The sequence below is a fragment of the Mchenga conophoros genome, linkage group LG4 (assembly GCF_057382185.1).
Source record: "Mchenga conophoros isolate Kocher_MC1m ecotype Shallow Benthic linkage group LG4, M_conophoros_male_GT1.1, whole genome shotgun sequence".
Taxonomy (NCBI): domain Eukaryota; kingdom Metazoa; phylum Chordata; class Actinopteri; order Cichliformes; family Cichlidae; genus Mchenga; species Mchenga conophoros.
The window spans coordinates 13,100,671-13,120,678 of record NC_140529.1 but is presented as its reverse complement, the minus strand read 5'-3'; the positions used below and the strand labels follow the sequence as shown (position 1 = coordinate 13,120,678).

Here is a 20,008-nt window from a genome sequence, read left to right as displayed (position 1 = left end):
GGTCCCCCCCACCAATTGGACATGCACACTTCACCTGACCCAGGAAGAATCTGTGAGGCATTCTACCCACCTCATCTGGCTCATTGCAGAAGAGATGTACTTTAAGTCTCTTCTGAAGGACTGAGCTCCACGCCTCATCCCTCACCAACTCTTTGGAGGAAACTCATTTTCACCGCTTGTATCTGTGATCTTATTTTTTTAGGTCACTACCCGCAGCTTGAGGCTCCCATCTCTCCACATCGCTGAAGATACTCCATGATCTGCCTGTCAATTTCTCAATCCATTCTCCGACTACTGACGTACGAGATCCCAACGCACATTAGACAAGAAACAGTGCAGTCCATCCTTTTCCCACAGAGATCCATGAACGCAGACTTAGAGCTGCTAATTTCAACAATTAATATAATTAGTTGCTTTTTTGGGGCCAAAAGTACGAGGCCAAAAGTACGAGGCCAGTTGGCAAAATTTTAAAAAGATCCATCTGGTCATAATGTTCATAATGATAATGAAGTATAACCTATAACCAGCAGCTGTCATTTGTCATGTTTGTACAAGCTTTTCAGAGGTATAAGGTTGGGCTGGAGATTTGAATATTACAAGACAATCTTAACCTGGATGCAGAAATCTATACGCATTAAAGTACATCACTTTGCTACTTGTGCTGACACAAAATGCCAAATATATTGTTAATCCACAGAGAGCTACACTGTTAAAGAGGGTTTAGGGAAAAAAGGGAAAATTAAACATCATAATGTGCGGCAGATACATTAAAGCATCACTGGCACTTACAGCCTGTGTCTTTAAGGCGGTTGATAGCATTGGACAGAAGGCGGACACAGCCCAGAAAGCCAGCTCCTTGCTTCTTATGGATCTTCTTGTGATTCCACACGCTGATGGTGATGGAATCCGATTTTCCAATGTATCTGTTGGGAAAGAGAAAAGGAGATATAATAGGTACACGTATTTAATGAGATGTGCCATAGAAACTCTCTTTTACTGCTCAACAAACAGACATCTGGTGAAAGGTAATAGAAATTTCCCTGAGGATTTCCCCGGCACTACAGCAAAGACGCACCCACGTCACGGAGGTTACTACTAAAACTCCTTGTCAAGGACTACAAAGCGAGGCGGAGTCGGCACACATGGATGTGGAAGAGGTAGGTGAGCAAGCTCAGAGGGATTTTCTGATCCTCTGTGCCTGAGAAGAAGACGAAGCACCACAAGTGGAGTGGGATTCTCTGAATCATTTATCACCAGCCATCCTCAATAAAAGTGGGACAGAAGGCCACGGTACTCCTGCGATGACACCACAGCAACAAAACCACTTTAACTGTAAAATGCCCCCTGATCTGTCGTCATTTTAAATACTCTCCCAGCGTGCAGGGGAAATGAAATAAGCCCTACGTTTTGCTACAAAATGGATTTTTAAACTTGGGCTGACATCGAGTTTTCTTTTGGCTTATACAATTTACACACAAGACATTTTAAGAAAACCATTTTCCTCAATATATGAAAAGTACAAATGACTTTCTTTGATCAAACCAGCAGCACTGAAATTATGATTGGGTATAAACAGTCATTAACTGCTCTGCCAAACATGGAAGGCCGTAACATTAGTTATATAATTTGAAGGCTGTTTGCCTCAAAGTAAACTATTTTGACTTTATGAGTTTATGATGAGGTAAGAAGTGCAGTAGCTGTACAGTAAGCCCTCGACATAATGTTAAAACCCACTGTAATCTCGGTTGAAGATGGTTAATGATTGCACTTAAAGAGGATGAAAAAAAATTTAAATGACAAGTCAATAATTATAGGATGAAATATCACACAGCAAGACCGACTCTGCAGCAGCGCTAGCAGCTCTGAGGGGATATCACCCTATTAAACATCATAGAGGCTCCTGTTTTTCAGAGGTTGATGGTCTACGGTTGTTTTAGACATGAGCTTTTCTAGACAGCAGTGGAAGGAGTTGCAAGTGTAAATGCAGCTCCAGTACAAAGGCTTTGTGATGCCCGACTGCACCGATCTGTGGCGATGTGAAAAAAGCTGCAGGTGAATTCGCGGTTGTTGATTGGCTGTCCTGTGTTCTGCCTCGTTCAGGCGGCTCATGGCTGATGTAAATGATCTCCAGCTGTGGGCTACATCTACAAAAGAAAACTTCAGACAATGTCCTGACCCAATTCTTCTGACATCTTTTGTAGTTCCTGTGTAAAAAAAAAAAACCCAGCTTTAGTCTCACTGTGATACTATTTGTTATTTCAAGCTAACTGAATGGGAATGGTGTCACGAGACAGAGTAAAGAGGGAAATAATAACAGGTATAGGTATACAAGTTTTTGTAGGTAAACACTACACAAACTTAGCGTAAAAACTAGCCCGTGTTATGACTGACAGCGATTGCTACGGTTGTACTGCAAGTACTGAGAACATTACAAGGTCCTATTATAGTTTTCCTTACAATGTTATGCCTGATTGTTTTTTGTAAGACAGAAAATGAGCACTGACCGGTGAAGTGAGTAACAATGATTATCTCTCTTTATCTCCATCTAACGCTGGTTCTGATAGAACCAGCGTTAGATGGAGTTTGTTGTGTATGGTTCTGCATAGCTGCAGACCAGTCAGGGTATCCATGCTGACCCCTTCCCACGACCATAAGCACCAACAATGGGTATGTGAGCATCAGAACTGGAGCGATGAGAGAAGGCGGCCTGGATGGCTGGGTATTTGTGGGCATTGGTTACCTGGGGAACACCTGAGACCAGGATGACCTATGGAAAGCCATGTTCTGCTGGGAAACCTCGAGTCCTCCAGGTGGCTGTTAGTTTGACACGTACCATCTACCCAAATTGCTTCATGAACATGAACACCCTTTCATGGAAACCGTATTTCCTCATGTCCGTGGCCTCTTTCAGCAGGATAATGGACCAGGCCAAAAAGTACGAATGGTTCAGGAGTGGTTTGAGGAAAGCAATAGCAATTTTAAGGGTTGACTTGGCCTCCAAATTTTCCTCCAATTGAGCATCTCTAGGATGTTCTGAACAAACAAGTCCAATCCATGGAGGCAGCACCTCAAAATTTGCAGGACTTAAAGGATCTGTTGCCAACATCTTGGTGCCAGATACCACAGCACACCTTCAGGGGTCGAGTTGAGTCCATGCTTTGATGGGTAGGTCTGGCTTTTTTTTGGCAACTAAAGGAGGACCAACACAATCTTATTCAATGGTCATAACATTGTACCTGACTGGTGTACATTGTTACACCAATATTATTGTTGGTCAAGCTTTCAAATAATGAGGTCAGCTTGAGTACAAACTCCTGAGAGCCAGAAAGCTCAGGCTTCAAACTGCTTTAAATGCTCCATTTCAACAGTCTTTTTACTTTTTATCATCCTGGCTCTGTGGTCTGATTTCAAAGAGAGATAATCATCATCATCACCACCACCACAGGCACTGAGCTCAGGTTATAGGTACAAAAGCCCCTCCCACTCGGTGGGTCAAATCTTCTGTCAGCAAGGGGCAACCAATCAGAAATAAGATGCATTTGAGGGAGTGGGAATGGGGGAACTGGGAAAAATAATTGGGATAGGCCAGTAGACTCCATGAAATTTTTTTTTCTTTTTTTAAAAGGGAGCTGGAAATGGGCATAATTTTCTCTTTAAAAGATTAACTGGTTTGACCACTATGCAAGTAAAGGACATGATCAGGCACACACAGAGTTACAGATGTGCTGGCAATGAGAGACGCGTCTAAATAAGTGGAATTATTTCCTTATCGTGTCTGCCTCCTCGTGTGTCAGGCCTCAGTGTGATAAAATCTCAGCATGTGAACCTGTTGCGGCACATCTGCTCGGGTGGGCTCCCTCCTTCAGTCTAAAACTAATCGTCTGTACGATTCGGAGAACTGCATCCCACTGTAATTATCATGCTGCTTACCAAAAGGGATATGAAACAATGAGGCTGTGAGTAAGACGTCTGGACATTTTGAGTCAGTGCCAAATGCCTGTCTGGGGTGCGATGTGAGAGAGAGCGCTACTATGTCAGACAGACATGACAGGAGGGAAGTATTATAACCAAACCAAAGTCATCTGGATCCTTGTAATAAAATTCATTAGTCTGGCTAAGATTTTTCATACAGTCATAGGCACACACACACACACACACACACACACACACACACACACACACACACACAGGGAAAACTGGCATTAAAGGAAAAGCAGCAGATTTAAAGAGCCATGTGTGCTTTTTTAATACACCTTTCATTAAGTAGAGGAATCTTTGGTTTTATTTTAGGTTTAAGAAAAAATACACACCAAAATGAAAAATTCATAATCAGAGATACAAATGCAACAAATCCCAGACCTGTGAATCAGTGTCAGATATTTGTGTTGTGGACGAACACCAACAAAAATAAATCTGTTTCCTAAAGACTCTTAAAAAAGGGCAGTAATAAAATACCTCTTTGATTTAACAAATATAAAAAGTTTAAATTGAAGTATTCTAAGGAACCCAAACCATTTCATCATACACAACAGCTTGCTTGCTACAGATACAACAGTTACATCATTAACCACAAAGTGCAATCATCGCTCTCAAGTCATTTCTTGTTAGACTTTACTGGACCTAAACAAGCAGGCTTCCCAGCGAGGCTGCTTTCAGCATTATCCTCAGGGTTTCTTTCAATGTATTACATGTACTAAACCAAATCCCAGCCAAAACAAAGCAACAAACAACAGTCAGGAGTTGGACTCGAAAACAAAACCACTTAACCCAGTGATTTAACGGGAAAAAAACCCTCGCAAAACAGAAAACTGATTTTAAGATGATATCTTTTAAGGTCCTTTGTTAGCAAATGTGTGTTTAAGATATTTTAAGACCAAAAGACACAAGCAATTATGACAGATTTGGAACTGAAATAGCTCAAAGTAATAGAATACACCATTTTTATTATAGAATTAATAATGTATTATATTGCAAGGTCAGTCATTTGCCAGTCAAGTAGTACCTAACATCAGTGGATAGAGCTAAATAGGACAAGCAACATCTGACACACACAAAAAGTTGCAGTAAAAAAACTCAGTTGAACAGTGGCTGACAAGAAGCTATTCTTAAAGCAGCAGGAGAAAAGGCTGAGGTATGTCAAATTACAGAAAAACTGGACTGAAAATCAGTGGCAACAGGTCTGATGAAGTGATGAATCCAAATTTGACATTTTTGATTCAAATTCTAGTCAATATATACACAAGTGGTCAGGAGTGTGTGTACATCTGTAAAGCATGGTGGAGGCTCTGTCATGGTTTGGGCTGCATTTGAGCCAGTGATGTTGGGGTCTTGTAAAAATTGATGTAATTATGAATGTAGAAATGTATGCAATCAGGAAAGTGTCTGATTGGCAAAGGCTTTAAACACACTGCCAATGTAGTAAAAGCATAGCTGGAGAATTATATATGGTGTTTTCTATCAGTCAAGGACTCTGCTCCCCAGAGCCGAGACATCAACATTATTGAAGCAGTGTGGGGTCATTTAAACAGAAAGGCAGACGACTATTCCTGAAGACTATTAAAGAAATGACAAGATGGAAGAGTTCAGAATAAAAGTCATCATACCAAATATTGGCACTCAAAATTGTACAAATTCTGTTTATGCCTTTATATTAGTATGTATGTTTGCACATGTCTCAATTAATTACCGTACCTAAAGAAATGAGTGGTGGCACAAGACTTTTGCACTGTACTGGTAGTACCTTGGAAAGCTGAGAAACTGGAATAGCCAGCTATTAGTTCTTTTGAACTTGTCGCTTCTACAGAATTAGAGCTCAGACGATGGGAGGGGAATGGATAAGCGGGTGGGTGTAAAGAAATTTGAGTCTAGACAGGGCACTTAACATTGCAGATGTATTATTTAATAACACTATATCTGATGGATTCCTAATTGAATAAATGTGACAGCATGACAAAAGAGTGCAAAAATGCAGGAAGACACTTCCCGTCACTTACTACAACGATGAAGGTCCTCCAGACGAACGGTTTTATTACTCATAATTACAGTATCCTTGCCTCTACTAATCCCCAACAGGAGTTATTCAGCTTAGACTTCCTTTATTTCAGTCATATCCTATGAGTGTTACGGATCTGTTTTAGAAACCGAGAGCAAGCAGAAGGATTGTGCGACCCAGGCAGCTAGCTAGACTGCGTCTACTATTCTTGGCATGCTGGCAACATCCTGCAACAATGCTGAAGGGTCACAGACCATGGGCCAGTTTGCTCTCTGCAGCATGCCCAAGAAATGAAGACCCAGCACACACACACACACATCATTTCTACACCCTCACACACAACAAATGGAAAAAAAGAGTCACTGCCAACAGCTTTAATGCACTAGGCTCTTTTGGGAACACCAGGTGTTGCAGGCCCTATTTTAATAAGTGTGAGCCAGCCAGACAGCCAGAGAAGCTGCTCTCAGTCAATTAAAACCTCTCTCCTCCAACACACCACCTGAGGGTCCTTCTGCTGTTCACCACGAGAATAAACACAGACAGTAAAACGGGATACAGTCATGGTAAACGTATCACCGGTGCAGAAAAACCCAAGTCGTTTTCACATAAATTCCAGTCTACGATATCTGCAGGCTCTCGGGACAAATTAGAGCAGAGACGTTTCCACTGAGCCACGAGTCTGTGTTCTCCGCTCCAACAATTCATCCCCGAGGTGTGCGTACGTGCGCGTGACTTTTTCCCTCTTGTCAAATGCGACAGGCGTGGGGCCTTGTAGAGAGAGGGTCCTGTATCCCCAGCAACCAAACAAACGGAGACACGTGCTTCCTCTCGCTGTTGGCTACGCATGACGGCTTGGATAAACACTGGGCCAATACTGGAAACTTTCACTCTCACATTTTCACTCACGCTCTGTCTCTGTTTTTTCCAGGTTACTTTCGCAGGACACTCCATCTTTGGGAAAAAGGCAATCGGGGTACAACAAGACATGCACGTGTTTCAGTCAATGGAAGAAAATACTATTGGAGACGGCCCTCCTTTTCTGATTCCTTAAATACTGTTCCAAGGGACATTTTTCGACTGAAGGGTTATGTCATTACACAGTATTTAAATAAGTGAGAGGCCAGATGCAAGAGCTGTTTTCATCGGTTGGCAAAGTCTCACACTTCAAGGTTATAAAAAGAAAGGCATACTAATTGAGAGGCACTGCAATAAGCCAAGCATGGCCTCAAACTGCTGTTTGTAATCAGATTTAGTCTGTGGGGCGGTGGGAGGTATTCAAATAAACCAAAGAAGACTTTTTAAATCCTTACAAACAGATGTCAGAAATGATTCAGTGTTATAAATAAATAAATAAATAAATGAAGAAGAAGAAAAATGACTCTGAGACTCACAGATCATAATGTTGGTTCCACTTTGGGTCAAGCGTGTTCCTCACAGTGTCTGTAGAGTGGCATTGTCCTGAACCATCCACGACCACCTTGGCAAATGGATCAGGCAGGCCTGCGGGGAGAAAAGAGCACACCGCAGCACAAGAATAAACAGTTTAACAAGACACAAAGACAATGCACATGCAGTGATCAACGCAACACTGATTTCTGTTGCAGGACCAGTCCAGGCAGGCTAAAGATTACCATTTTATTACTTCCACAAACTTTTTCTATTCTTATGACAACTGACATCCTCTGGTGTTAACGCATTGCAGTGCAAGGATGCACGGGACACCTTACATAACAAATGATTAATTCACAGTATAAATGGTGCAAATGATAATTACAGTTCTTGTGCTCCAGAACAGTTTGAGAATGTGGGACCAGTGCTACTAGCCTGTAGCAGCCTATCACTGATTGGTGTATATCAGGGGTGTCAAACTTATTCTTTGTCAGGGGCCACATACAGCACACTTTGATCTAAAGTGGGCCGGACAAGTAAAAATCCACTTTCTGTCTGCGTAAGTTTAGCTGCACATTTAATCCCTACGATATCTCAATAAAAGAGAAAGAAGCGCAGCTAAATATATTCTGCTCTATTTAATTAAATAAATCTATCAACACAACTCGTTGGACTTAAATTGTAAAAACACTGGGGAACCCAAAAGCTGTTATTTTAATTGATTATTACTTTGGTGTAGTATGAAAGACGGTGGAGGTGTTCTTTATTAGTAGCACAAGCTGTAAAATGTATTAACATTTTACAAACACGGCCAGCGGGCCAGGTTGGAGTCTTTGCCGGGGCAATTCTGGCCCGCGGGCCTTATGTTTGGCATCCCTGCTGTATATGTTCTCCAAAATTCTCTGATAGGGAGAAAACAAAGATCAGGGGAATTTGTAAATAGTGTCATAACACCGTTTACTTAGCTTACCGGCTCCAGCTGCACTCGTTACATCAGTCTAGTACTGTCTGCAGCACATGTAGCAGAGTAGCATGATAGCAGCGCAGATGGTGAGCAGCTTTCCCACAATGACTAGATTTGAGACTTGTATTTTGTATCCGTCTTAGAGAACTGTGATGTACCTAGTAACAGAAAATCTTCCGTCCTCTTATTTTGAAAGTTCAGTTGCTGCTAACCAGCTACGGTTACTGGCTGGCTCACTGGCCAGGTTGCTTTGTGGCACTCCCTGTCTTTTAGCTGCTCTCCAGAGAGCCTCTCCCATCCTGCAATCGGATTGACTCCTCACTTGTGAGCATGAGACACATCCCTGCTTTGTCTGGGCAAAATACAAGCTGCAGACATGAAATACATGTTAAAGCCATTCTGTCATGAAAAAAAACCCAACAAAAAAACAAAATTGTGCCTGAGCACAAAACAGACTTTTTCGTGACTATTTCACAAAAAGCGCCTGGCCTCTATGATTGATGTTTTCCTATCTACAAATAAAGTAGTTGTAGCTTGGATCAGCATGTTCACATAAGTACACTGTAATACACCACGAGAGCCAAGTCTGTATATGTATCCATGTTCGCAGCACCACTCTCCACGTAACTGAATGTTTGCTCAGCTCCTGAGCGAGCAGAGGGTCTTAAACGCTCATTCACCATGACAGCCTGACCCAAACACACCAAAACGTGACACTTGCTGACACCTACGCTGAAGAACCTAGTAAGCAACAGTTGCACAAAACTTACACTTATAGGGTTTTAAAGGCATTCTACGATACGAGACAAATTTACCAAACACACTGCATATTAGGAACATTTGGAGAAAATCTGTTGAAATGAAACTGTTTAAATACTAGCATAGCTGCAAACAGTGGCCTCTCTGTCAGCTCAAAGTGTCCTCATACCACTTTCACTTTCATACCAAATTCCCATGGTTGTTGGTTAAATGAAAGTCTGAATAAGGTTTAAAAGGTTTATGATGAAAAGATAAATAAAAGGCAATAGATACTTACGGAAGAAGTCCTTCTTCACCAGGTTTTTTGCGCAGAGGACTGAAAAACAAAAGCAAAAAGTCAAGCATTAGATATATGTTTAATATTCATCCCAACAAGATCAGGTTTCAGGGGCATCACCAAGGGGGAAACTGGCCACCCCCCAAAATTTGCTGGCCCTTGATCCCTGGCAAGACTGTCCTATGTTGGTAACAATTTTGTTGTTTGTTTGTTTGTTTGCCACTCTGCTGTGCCCCTGCACTGTTCTGTTTTTAGTGTGCTGCCCCAAGACTTTTAGTGGCCCCCATACACGGCCACCCCTAAAAAAAATTCTGGAGGTGTTCCGGTCTGGTTTGCAATATACAACTTTGCAACTTAAGGGTTTTTTCTTCCATCTGAAACTGTGGATATCTTTTTTTATTTTTATGCATTTTCTTTTAATTCCCTGGTTAGAAAAGTGGCAGGAATGTGCATGGGTAGGCCGCAGGGAACGATTCGTCTAGTTTAGGATTCGAGTCGGAAAACAGTGTGCTGAGAACGACTACATTACAGCTGTGAGCCAAACACAAGCCAAGGCTGGTACAGATTACACAAACAATCTTTCCTTTGATTAGACTGCGTATTTATAGCACATGTCGACAGCAGCAGAGAAACCAACTCCCTTGCTGGAGGTTTAAAGTTGAAACTTCAGCACAATTAAGATTTGGTGTCATTAAAACAAACAGAAATAATAAAAAAACACCACATTGCACTTTTCATTATAACATGATGTTGAGCTGCAGGAGTGAGTGTTTGTTTAGTCTTTCTTTCTCCCTTCCAAAATTTGTGCAGACTCGATAGTACTGTTGTACTCTGAGAGCCTTTGTGGCAGTTGCTGAGGTGATGAGGCAGAGCCACTTACTCCCTCTTGTGCAAGTGTGGATGGATTAGGAAGCTCAGTAACCACCTGGGTGTCTGGAGCTCACGGTTGCAGCCGGTGAGTCAGGCACATGGAAATAGTTTTGCTTTTCTCAGGAATAAAGCCCTTCTGAGAAGCTGCCCCTAATTGGTCTGGACACTGATGTGGCTGAGTCATGGGTTCAAAGAGGGATGATACATTACATCAAAGTAATACAAACATAAAACAGTGAAAGTCTGGTTTATGATTCAGTCAGTCACTATTAGTACAGAGGGAAGTGCGCCAAGTTAGTTTTATTTTGAAGAAATTGTGCCAAAAAAAGAAATGGTTAGCTGATGCAAAGTATGACACAAAGTAACTAATCTCACTTTTGCCTCTTTTTGTTAATTAAACACTACACAGGGTAAATGTTGTCATTTAAAGTTCAGTCTACTCCAGAATCTGTTTTGCTGCTTGTAACTTTATTTGGATGCTTTGCTCTTACTGCGTAAAAAGGTGTACAGAGTGCAGAGCTAGTCATATTGTGTTATCAATGGTATATACATGTTTTTATGCCAGTACAATTACATTTCTGAGCAGACAAAATGAAACTCAAGTCCTCAAAAGCACCTGAGGAGATACTAAGTATGGCTCCTGAGAAGCCATAAAGTTCCTTTAATTCAATTCTATTCAGTTCACAACACTATTAACTAGGGCTGCCACAAACGATTATTTTGATAGTCGACTAGTCACCGATTATTTTTGCGATTAGTCGACTAATCAGATCATCATCCATTGGACGTAAAACGTACAGCTTATTGCACCAGCAGCATCTGCTCTTATATAACTATCATTAGCTTACAGCTTTAAGTGTTTAAGGTCTGTGCTAACTAAAAATAAAGACAAGATGATAGTTTATTAAATTTTAATGAAATTTGCAGATTGTTTCGGTGAAGTTTAATAAACTCCTTGCTATCTAAAATATAACAGGACACTGGAGTATATTCTCCAGCATCTCACACTTCTGATAATCAGCTGTCTGCTTGACGTTTATTCAGCTGTGTAAAAACTATAACTTTAATCTCAGACAAACTGATTTACTCAGGAACAAATAAAATACAAAAAAAAAAAGCCAAACAATAACATTTTAAGTTATCTAAGTGACTCATATATCATGTTTAACCTGAGTAGCGAAAGACGGCGGTGGGTTTGAAAACGATTTGCGGGGAGTCCGGTGTTCTCAGAGTGCTAGTGAGCCTAGCCCCCGGCTCGCTAACGAGCTAGTGGGTAACAGATGTCTCCGAAAACGTCGGAGCGCTTTTGAAAATATGTGGTGTCCTGATAAACTGAGCAGATATTTGAGGTTTACACAGCTACATTCTCGCCTGAAAATATGTTAAACGTTTATTTTGTGACCCAGAAAGAATAATAAGAGTAACATTAAAACTAACTAGCTGCCGCCATTGTTGGAAACTGCGCTGGGCCGCGCTATGAATTCTGGGACACAGCTGCTGCTTCTTCTTCTTCTTCTTCTTCTTCTTCTTCTTCTTCGGGGTTTAACGGTAGCTGACATCCTTGTACATGCAATGCTGCCATCTTCTGTTTCAGTCCGTTATTACACTCTTAAATCCTGCCACTTATTCCTGCGTCTTTTGTGATCGTACAAAGTTTCAAACGACGCGTCGACTATTAAATCAGTCGTCGACGATTTTGATAGTCGACGTAATCGTGACTAGTCGACAAATCGTGGCAGCCCTACTATTAACCTCAAGGTGCTTTATACTGTAAGGTAAAGACCCAACAATAATACAGAGGCAACCCAATGCAACCTCCTATGGGCAAGCACGTGGTGACAGTGGGAAGGAAAAACTCCCTTTTAACAGGAAGAAGCAGAAGCAGATTTGGAGAGGGGCAGCCATCTGCCGCAACCAGTAGGGTGATAAGGGAAGGAAGAATTCCTTGTAATATAACAAATATAATGTTGTAAACTGTTTTCTCAAATCCTAGTATTATGTAAACCTACTTAAAACTAATGCATTCCAGTGCAATTTAAAATAAATACTACTTCTATGAATGTCATCAAATTCAGTATTGTTTAAAAAGTAAAGCCCGACCAATATTTCAGCCCCAACATCAAGGTTGGGCTTCAGTTAACCAATAGCCAGTATATTAGTGTTGGCATTTATAACAGCTAACAAATGCAAATTTTAAAAGTACAGAAAAATAAGGAAAAAAGAAAAGCAAATTTTAGAGGACAGTTGGGGTGGTGCTGAACTGTCATGCTAGGACAGTGTAAATGTTGGCATGTTTTCTCTTATGTAGTCAACTCTTTTTAAAATCTTTCTAATATATTTAAAAAAAAAAAACCCACTCATCATTGCTGTTGTAACTGCATACATAAAAAACTGTGATAGTAGCAACAGACTGGTCTAAGCAATGCTTCACATGTATTTGATTCAGGCTTCTGTGCTCCTGCCCCTCATTCACTTTGAAGAAGTTGGCTTGGTTAGTTCTTATGTTAAAGGTGAGAGGGCAGCAGGTTGTGCCATTCAAGCCTGCAGCAGAACTGCCTGTTCCTCTCCCCCATGCCGCATGTACTCAAACGTGCACCATGTCAAGCATCAGTCTGAATCTGAGTCTGGTTTGAGCTCAAAGAATTTTACCACAAGAAATCAGAAGGAGAAAGCCATATTATTGACATGCTGCATGGACAAAATTAAAGGAACCGACAATCAGCTTTATGGTGTTGAAAGACACACAAGTGACACAAGTGAGCATGCACATGATACTAAAAACAGCCATCGTGTGTGTGTGTGTGTGTGTGTGTGTGGGGGGGGGGGGGGGGGGGGGTAAAGAACATGCTCGACAGATGAGGAAGAATTTCTTTCCGCAAACATCCCTGGGAATGCATTACGTTCCAGCGAAACCCACCTCATTTCTAAAACATCTGGTACACATCACATTCGGTCACATTCTTCCTGAACACAGAGGAAAGCATGTGAGCACACGCATGCTCCCCGAGACACATCACTCTCCTCTCCAACGATCTAATTAATTATTAACAAGTACTGGGGAGTGAATGCATGGGTTTTGTGTGTGTGCGTGGTGCACTAAAGGGCTGACTGAGGTAACAGATGATGGTGTCTCCAAAAAGATCTAGTATAGTGAAATGAATTCAGACAGTTGATGTTTACATTGTAACATGACTGAGGAAATGACTAGCAAAAGACTGAGAAATATGACTCTTCAGCAAGGAAATGTATAGACAACAAAACATTTAATTAAAGTCCAGGCCCAAAGGAGCAAGAGTTAGGACCCTATGAGATCCATTCAAGGGAACGGCAAGACAACCACAGCCGGAAAAAGCTGCAGACCCTTGTGTAAGTGGCATAAGCAGCACTCAACTAGCCACAGAGCAGGAAGGCAACGCTACAATTATACCTATATAGGCTTCTTATGGAAAAATAAAAGGGGCCGAACGACAGCTGAAAACAGAGGGGAAAACCGCTGGAATGGTTGATGCACAGAGACAATAGCAGCGAGAGAGCCAGTTAGGTCTGATGCTGCTGTGCAGCGAGAAGGGGAGACAAAGGACATCAATCAGGATGGAGTGGCATCCAGCCATCCATCCAAACACAGTCATTAGAAAAAGTAAAAATGTACATAAACCTAAGTGGAGCCATATTTTACAGATCTTGAAACACTAGAAGGATTACAATGTGTGTGATCAGACACCCACAAGACACAACGGAATGAAAGGATTGCCAGTTCTGATATGCCCTGATTCCAGGAAACAGCCACTCTAAAGTTCAACATGACAGCAGCTTTGACCTTCTCAACGTCTACATGCAAACAAATGAACTGCCAGCCACTGAGCGCACTATTTCCTTTAGTTAACCCAAAGACTTCAAATGAGGGTATCAGCAAAGTCTTTCTGTCTTTGTGAAGCGAAGTGATTGATGTTGCGAGTGCTGAGGAATCAAAGGATTCCCAGAGGGGTAACATAAAGGGCGGGCTGGGTTTTTGGGACCCTTGGTTTGAAACGACTGTCACACTTTGCAAAAGCACTGGCTTCATTTAATTTCATGAAACTTCTCTAAGGGTGGCTGCCGCCTTCGCTCTGACAATCACCGTCACTCTTCACAAGCTCTGAATTTCACACACCTCCAGCTTGTAAAGTCTGTCTAATGAGATTGTTGTAAGTGCTGTGATCCTCCGATTCTAGCCTGAAAAAACATCAAATAAATAAACACGGGGGGAGGAGCTGAGCGTGGGTTCTGTCAGGCAGGAGAGTCCAAAGTGTAGAAAGGAACTCAACAAAGCTCAATGTTGATGAGAAAATGAAATTTGTCCTCCTACATATTCATCCACACATCCATCCTCCAACTCCTTCATCCAATTAAGAGTTGCCATAACTACATGGGAAGCAGCAGTACCCTGAGCAAACTATTTCCAGATAGCTCCTCCTGAGGAATCACTTATAGAGAGTTTTTGGCAATGTTTGAAGTTCTCATCCAGTTTTGGATTTTTTCCAACCGCCCGGTAAAGAAAATTGAGCCACCTGTAGTCTCAGTCTTGTTCTTTCAGCCCTTTGGGTGAGTAAAAAGCAGAGGTGTGACCTACTGATCCTTATGTCAGATGCTTTCCTCACTATAGCTTTGCCTGGAAGCCTACATTCTAAAGACCACAAGCAGGAGTGGAGACAAAGTACAGCCTTGGCAAAGTCCAACAACCACAATTAACACGTCTCGTTTAACGCTGCAGACGGGATGTGAAAGTGCACTCCCGAAGCACCTTCCCATAGAATCCCTTGAGAAACCACGTCATAAGCCTTCTCCAAGTCTATAAAACATGTAGACTGGATTGGCAACCTCCCAGACTCCCCTCCATCACTAGTGAGAGGGTGTGTTACTACCTACATAGTTTCTCTTTGATTCAATCACACCTATTGGTCACCCTTCCAGTATCCTGCCATGGTGTCTACCAGGGAAGGTGGAGAGAGGGATAACCTGGTAACAGGCACACACCCTTCTTTAACAGACCACAATACGCCAGTCTGCAAATCCAGAGGCACCGTCTGCAAGGTTTATGCAAGACTACACAGTGGTTTCAATCAAAACAGCCTGATAAACATCAAGTACGTTCTAGGCAAATTTCATCCACCCCCAGAGCCCAACCCCTGCGGCTTTACACACAAATATTTTATTGCCGTTATTGTGAGTTCATGACTGGGCATTCCCCTCAATGCTTTTGGCATGGCCTACAGATTTAACTGGGGAGCCTCTGCAATGCTCAACCCCCTGTAGAGACACTGTACATCATCAGTAGCTAAATGACCCAACATACAGAGAAACAGGTTCTTTTCCTCTTATGCAAAAGGTTTATGTAATGACTTTAAGTGAAATGGCTTTTCATCCAAATTTATGTCATTACAGGATGAGGTGATGATGACCGATGCCTTTTCTAAGTAAAGTAAGTGGGTGAGCTCTCACCTACAGGGTAACATCGTAAATCTGCTATTTTTCTGGGTCACTGCTGACGGGCTTTCTTGAACTCACACACAGATAAATGTAATCATGTGTTCTTTCTCCATCTACATAAAGCTGGAAGAAAGGCATGATGCAAAGATCCAACCCACAAAAAAGAAAAAGAAAAAAAAGAACAGACTTCACTTTCTTACATTTCAGAGGCCAGCTAGACTATTCCATGGCTATAAAGCACTTTAGACAGATTTTAGACAGACACAGTGTTAACTCCATAATCTTTTGAAGGTAATATTAATCCTAAAATATATAGAGCAGGTCATCTACTGATCGGAAGGTTAGTGGTTCGATTCCTGGCTCCTCCAGTCTGCATACCAAGTATCCTTGGGCAAGATACTAACCCCGATGCATCCATCGGAGTATGAATGAGTGTGAATGTTTGTTAGTAAGCAATTAAAAGCATAGAAGTGCTTGTGTGATTGGGTGAATGTGGCATGTTGTCTAAAGCGCTCCGAGTAGAAAAGCGCTATATAAGAATCAATCTATGTAGTGAATAAGAATGGAATGGCTTAGTGACTTGTGCCAGACTATTTCTTAGGTTTTGGAAGGAGTGCTCCAAATTTTGTGGGAACATCTTGGGGATGGACCCTTTCTGTTCTAGCATGACTGTGCACCGGTGCACAGAGTAAGGTTCATAAAGACACGGATGAGCGAGTTTGGTGTTGAAGAACTTGATAGGCCTGCATAGAGTCCTGACCTCAACCCGACAGAACACCTTTGGGATGAATTAGACTGTGAGCCAGGCCGTCTTGTCCAACATCAGTGTCTGACCTCACAAATGTGCTTCTGGAAGAATGGTCAAAAATTCCCATAAACGTTCCTAAACCTCTTGGAAAGCCTTCCCAAAAGACATGAAGCTGTTATAGCTGCAAAGGGTGGGACGACATCACATTAATCCATTCTATGGATTGAGAATGGGATGTCACTCAAGTTCATGTGTGTGAAGGCAGACGAGATGCCAATATCTTTGGCAATATAGTGCTAGTCAGTGTCTTTGAACATCCTTGTTCTGTGTTGATTTTGTATCCAATTTAATAAAATGTATGATTAGATTAAAAACCCCAGTATGAATTAAGAATGAAAAGTCACTACATGTGAAAAGCTCTAACTAGAGATATTTGTGACACTTTAACTCACTGAAGTGATTGTTTAAATAAGATGATTAATTTGCTTAAGGACTTACTGATCAGCTATCAGAGTAAATGTTGTAGCTCTGGTACGTAGAACCCTTTTTTTGATTTAAATATTAATCTTTTTTTATTTGAGCGAACCATTATTTGCATTTTACACAGACACGCAATCTATGGGACGACTGTATCGTCACGCGACTGTTCCTGACTTGCTCTTCTATCACATAGGCACACAGTCGCTCACTCCGGAAAAGCATCAAATAACCCCTCGCATCTCGGGCCCATCTAAAATCCTCTGTCGTCATAGCGACGGCAAGTATCGAGGCAAAGCTGAGAGAAGGGTTTCTCTGTGCTGCCTGTGTTTCTCATTCCGGTCGCAGCGGCTCGCGCAGCCAGTAACTGCGGCGCTGACTGATAGGACTGATGGGGGGGGACACCACTGTGGAGACTACAGACAGGATGAATGCCACTGAGACACTCGCAGCACGATATGGGTACAAACATTTAACATTACAATCACGAGCCTGTGAGCCTTTCACACCACGACGAACGACTGGATAGGAGCGACAAGTGGGCATGTGCGCTTTTTCCACAGTAGTCGGAAATCTGTCATTCGAGTTTCTCACTTTGAGTGGGATTTTTTTTTTTTTGGGTAAAGTCGTGATGTGTCACTTCAGACTATTTGGCCGTCCCCATCTTCCTGTCCTGAAAGTGGATCATAAGTTTCACTTCCTTGCATCTGATAAAAAACTACAACCTCTTAGCCTGAGAGCCCATTTTACTTTCTTATTTTAATAAACCACAAAGAACTGGGTAAAAAATGATTTGAGGACTGCAGGCAGAGGGAAAAAAAACATTTTAAACAATCAAAATCAAGATGCTATGTCACTCAAGGCTCACCTGTAGATTTACAGAGTACCTCCAAAAAACAAAAAACAAAACCTAATTTCTCAGTGAGCGAGTGGAAACGCCTCGGCTGACTGCAACTTATTAGTCACATAATGGCTTTTCACATTACAGCCCAAACAGAGCTGTTCCCTCCCCCCACCCATCCCCAACCCCCCAAAGGACAGCTGGGAAAGCTAAACAAACACAGCATACAACTGATTATCGGCTTGCATTGACTTAGCTCCTTCCTTTGCCGGCCTGTCTCTTAATAAAAATCAAATACGCAGAGTGGCGACAGCCGCTCCATGCGGGCAAAGACGGAGACCTTGGGGGTGAAGTTTAAAAAGTCCCACCTGTGGGGAGAGGATGGGCACAGTTTCTCACAGGCTGGTACACAAAGAGCCCTACTGTGCAGACGAATCAATGAAGTCCACCAGACGCAAGCCAAACACCTGGGAAGGGAGTGGTCACGTGATGTCTAGGGGAGGTGGGGAGGGTGGAGGTCGTGGTAGTGAATGCTGGTCAGGACTAGGAATTGACTTTGGTCTGTTGTGAGCTAAACATATGTAGAAACTATAATGGTTACATTCACTCAAAGCAACACAACAAAGCATGGGAAAGGAACACAATGCTGTAGGGGGAAGAAAAAAGAAAAGAAAAAGAGGGCTCGCACTGCCTCTAGTCTGTTGCTCTGCGGTTAACCATTACACTAGAGCCCATGAGGTGGAGGAAATGGGGGTGTGGGAACAGAGACAACCGCCTGGTAATATTCCACCATTCCCATCCCTATCCATGAGTTAAAAAAAAAAAAAAAAAAAAAAGTCTGGAAAAGTAGGCTGCTAAGAGGAAGATGGAGAGCATGAGCAGATCGTCTGGTTGCGTGAAATCCCCGTAGGTCTGCCAACTCAGGTTGACCACATTCTGATCATCGCTTCCTGTCCACCTGGTCCCTCCAGTTCAGTGCACTGACCCAGCATCGCCAGACAGTCTGACACATCTTCAGGGAGTAGCATTAACCCCCCATCTCCTCCTCCCCTCTCGTCCAGGCCCAGACCTTTCCTCTGCCTGTCTGCCCTGTTTTGACTGCAGGCCCAGCGCCATGCACTCTCATGCGCCGCATTGTTCTTCTATAAACAAAGGGCTTCCTTTTCCCTTTTCCACTCCTCCCTAACCTTTGTGGGATTTTGAACCTAAACGGAGGGAGAAAGCCAAGATGAAGAATTCTGATGGCTCATTGCTAATCTTCAAGCCGCCTCCTTATACGTCTCCAATGACAGCATGCTGGGTAATGTTTAGTCTTGAACACCATGTCTTCAGACCACTATCACTGTAACTGCAGCAAAGGGAAGCTGATATTAGCTGGGTACCGGAGCTTCCATGCGAGACAGGCTCGCTGGCATGCAGCTATCGAGCCTGACACAAAGAGGAAATAACGCACAGTCCAGCAGGAACAAGTCCAAGTTCATTTTGAAGAGAAATGACTCTGTGATGTATCCAATTGCTCTTTTGACAACACAGTTCGAGGAACTAGAGAAACTAAACCAAGACTGTGTTTCTAATGTGCTACAAAGATTAAACCCATAATGGGCACGCATAAGGAAGTCCGCGAGTTCTTGTTTAGACTTCAAGCGACTACACGTGAAATAACCACAAACAAGGCAAAGTGGGCGGGACCTGAGATTATCTTCTCTCAACTTCCCAGCAAGCGATTGAAGCGACTACCAAGGAGGGCACAGGATTCTGTTAATCGACATGTAACCTGGTAGTAAATATATCAGGGAAAATAATCGCTAAAGCCCCACCCATACAGGCCTACAGACTATTCGGTGACCTTTTTCCCCTCGGGGACCCGCCTGTCGTTTAGGAAAAATGTACATTCCCCAACATGTTGCAAAAACCGTGCACATGTTAGCTGCAGCTCTGAGGAACATCTTTTACTTTGAAGGCAAACCGTTTCCAATTCAAGTTTGTCCCACTTCTCAAGATTCTGTACCGCTCAGCTAGTAGTTGGCGTGTTTTTGCAGACCAGCATGAGGAGGAAAAAAAACCAAAACACCAGGAGGTTTGTGGTTCAGTTTCTTTGCAACCGATTTCACCTGGTGAGAGCCAGAAACCCGTGTTTACATCACGTCCAACATGGCAGATGTCTCAAGGAACAGCATAATAGGATTTAACCGGCACTAGATTCCTTGACAGGTTCATAGTCGCCT

The 20,008-nt window shown here is 42.4% G+C and overlaps 1 protein-coding gene across 2 annotated transcripts in view; it reads right to left on the bottom strand.

Annotated features, from left to right (window-relative positions):
* LOC146575645 (E3 ubiquitin-protein ligase SMURF2) overlaps positions 1-20,008 on the bottom strand; it is a 54,079-nt gene that overhangs the window by 20,933 nt on the left and 13,138 nt on the right. For both annotated transcript variants that reach the window (XM_085270429.1, XM_085270430.1), the window contains 3 exons: positions 9,382-9,420; positions 7,384-7,492; positions 790-923 (listed from right to left, as the gene is read on the bottom strand). In XM_085270429.1, the coding sequence (XP_085126555.1) occupies positions 790-923; positions 7,384-7,492; positions 9,382-9,420 (282 nt within the window). The remainder of the gene's footprint in view (positions 1-789; positions 924-7,383; positions 7,493-9,381; positions 9,421-20,008) is intronic.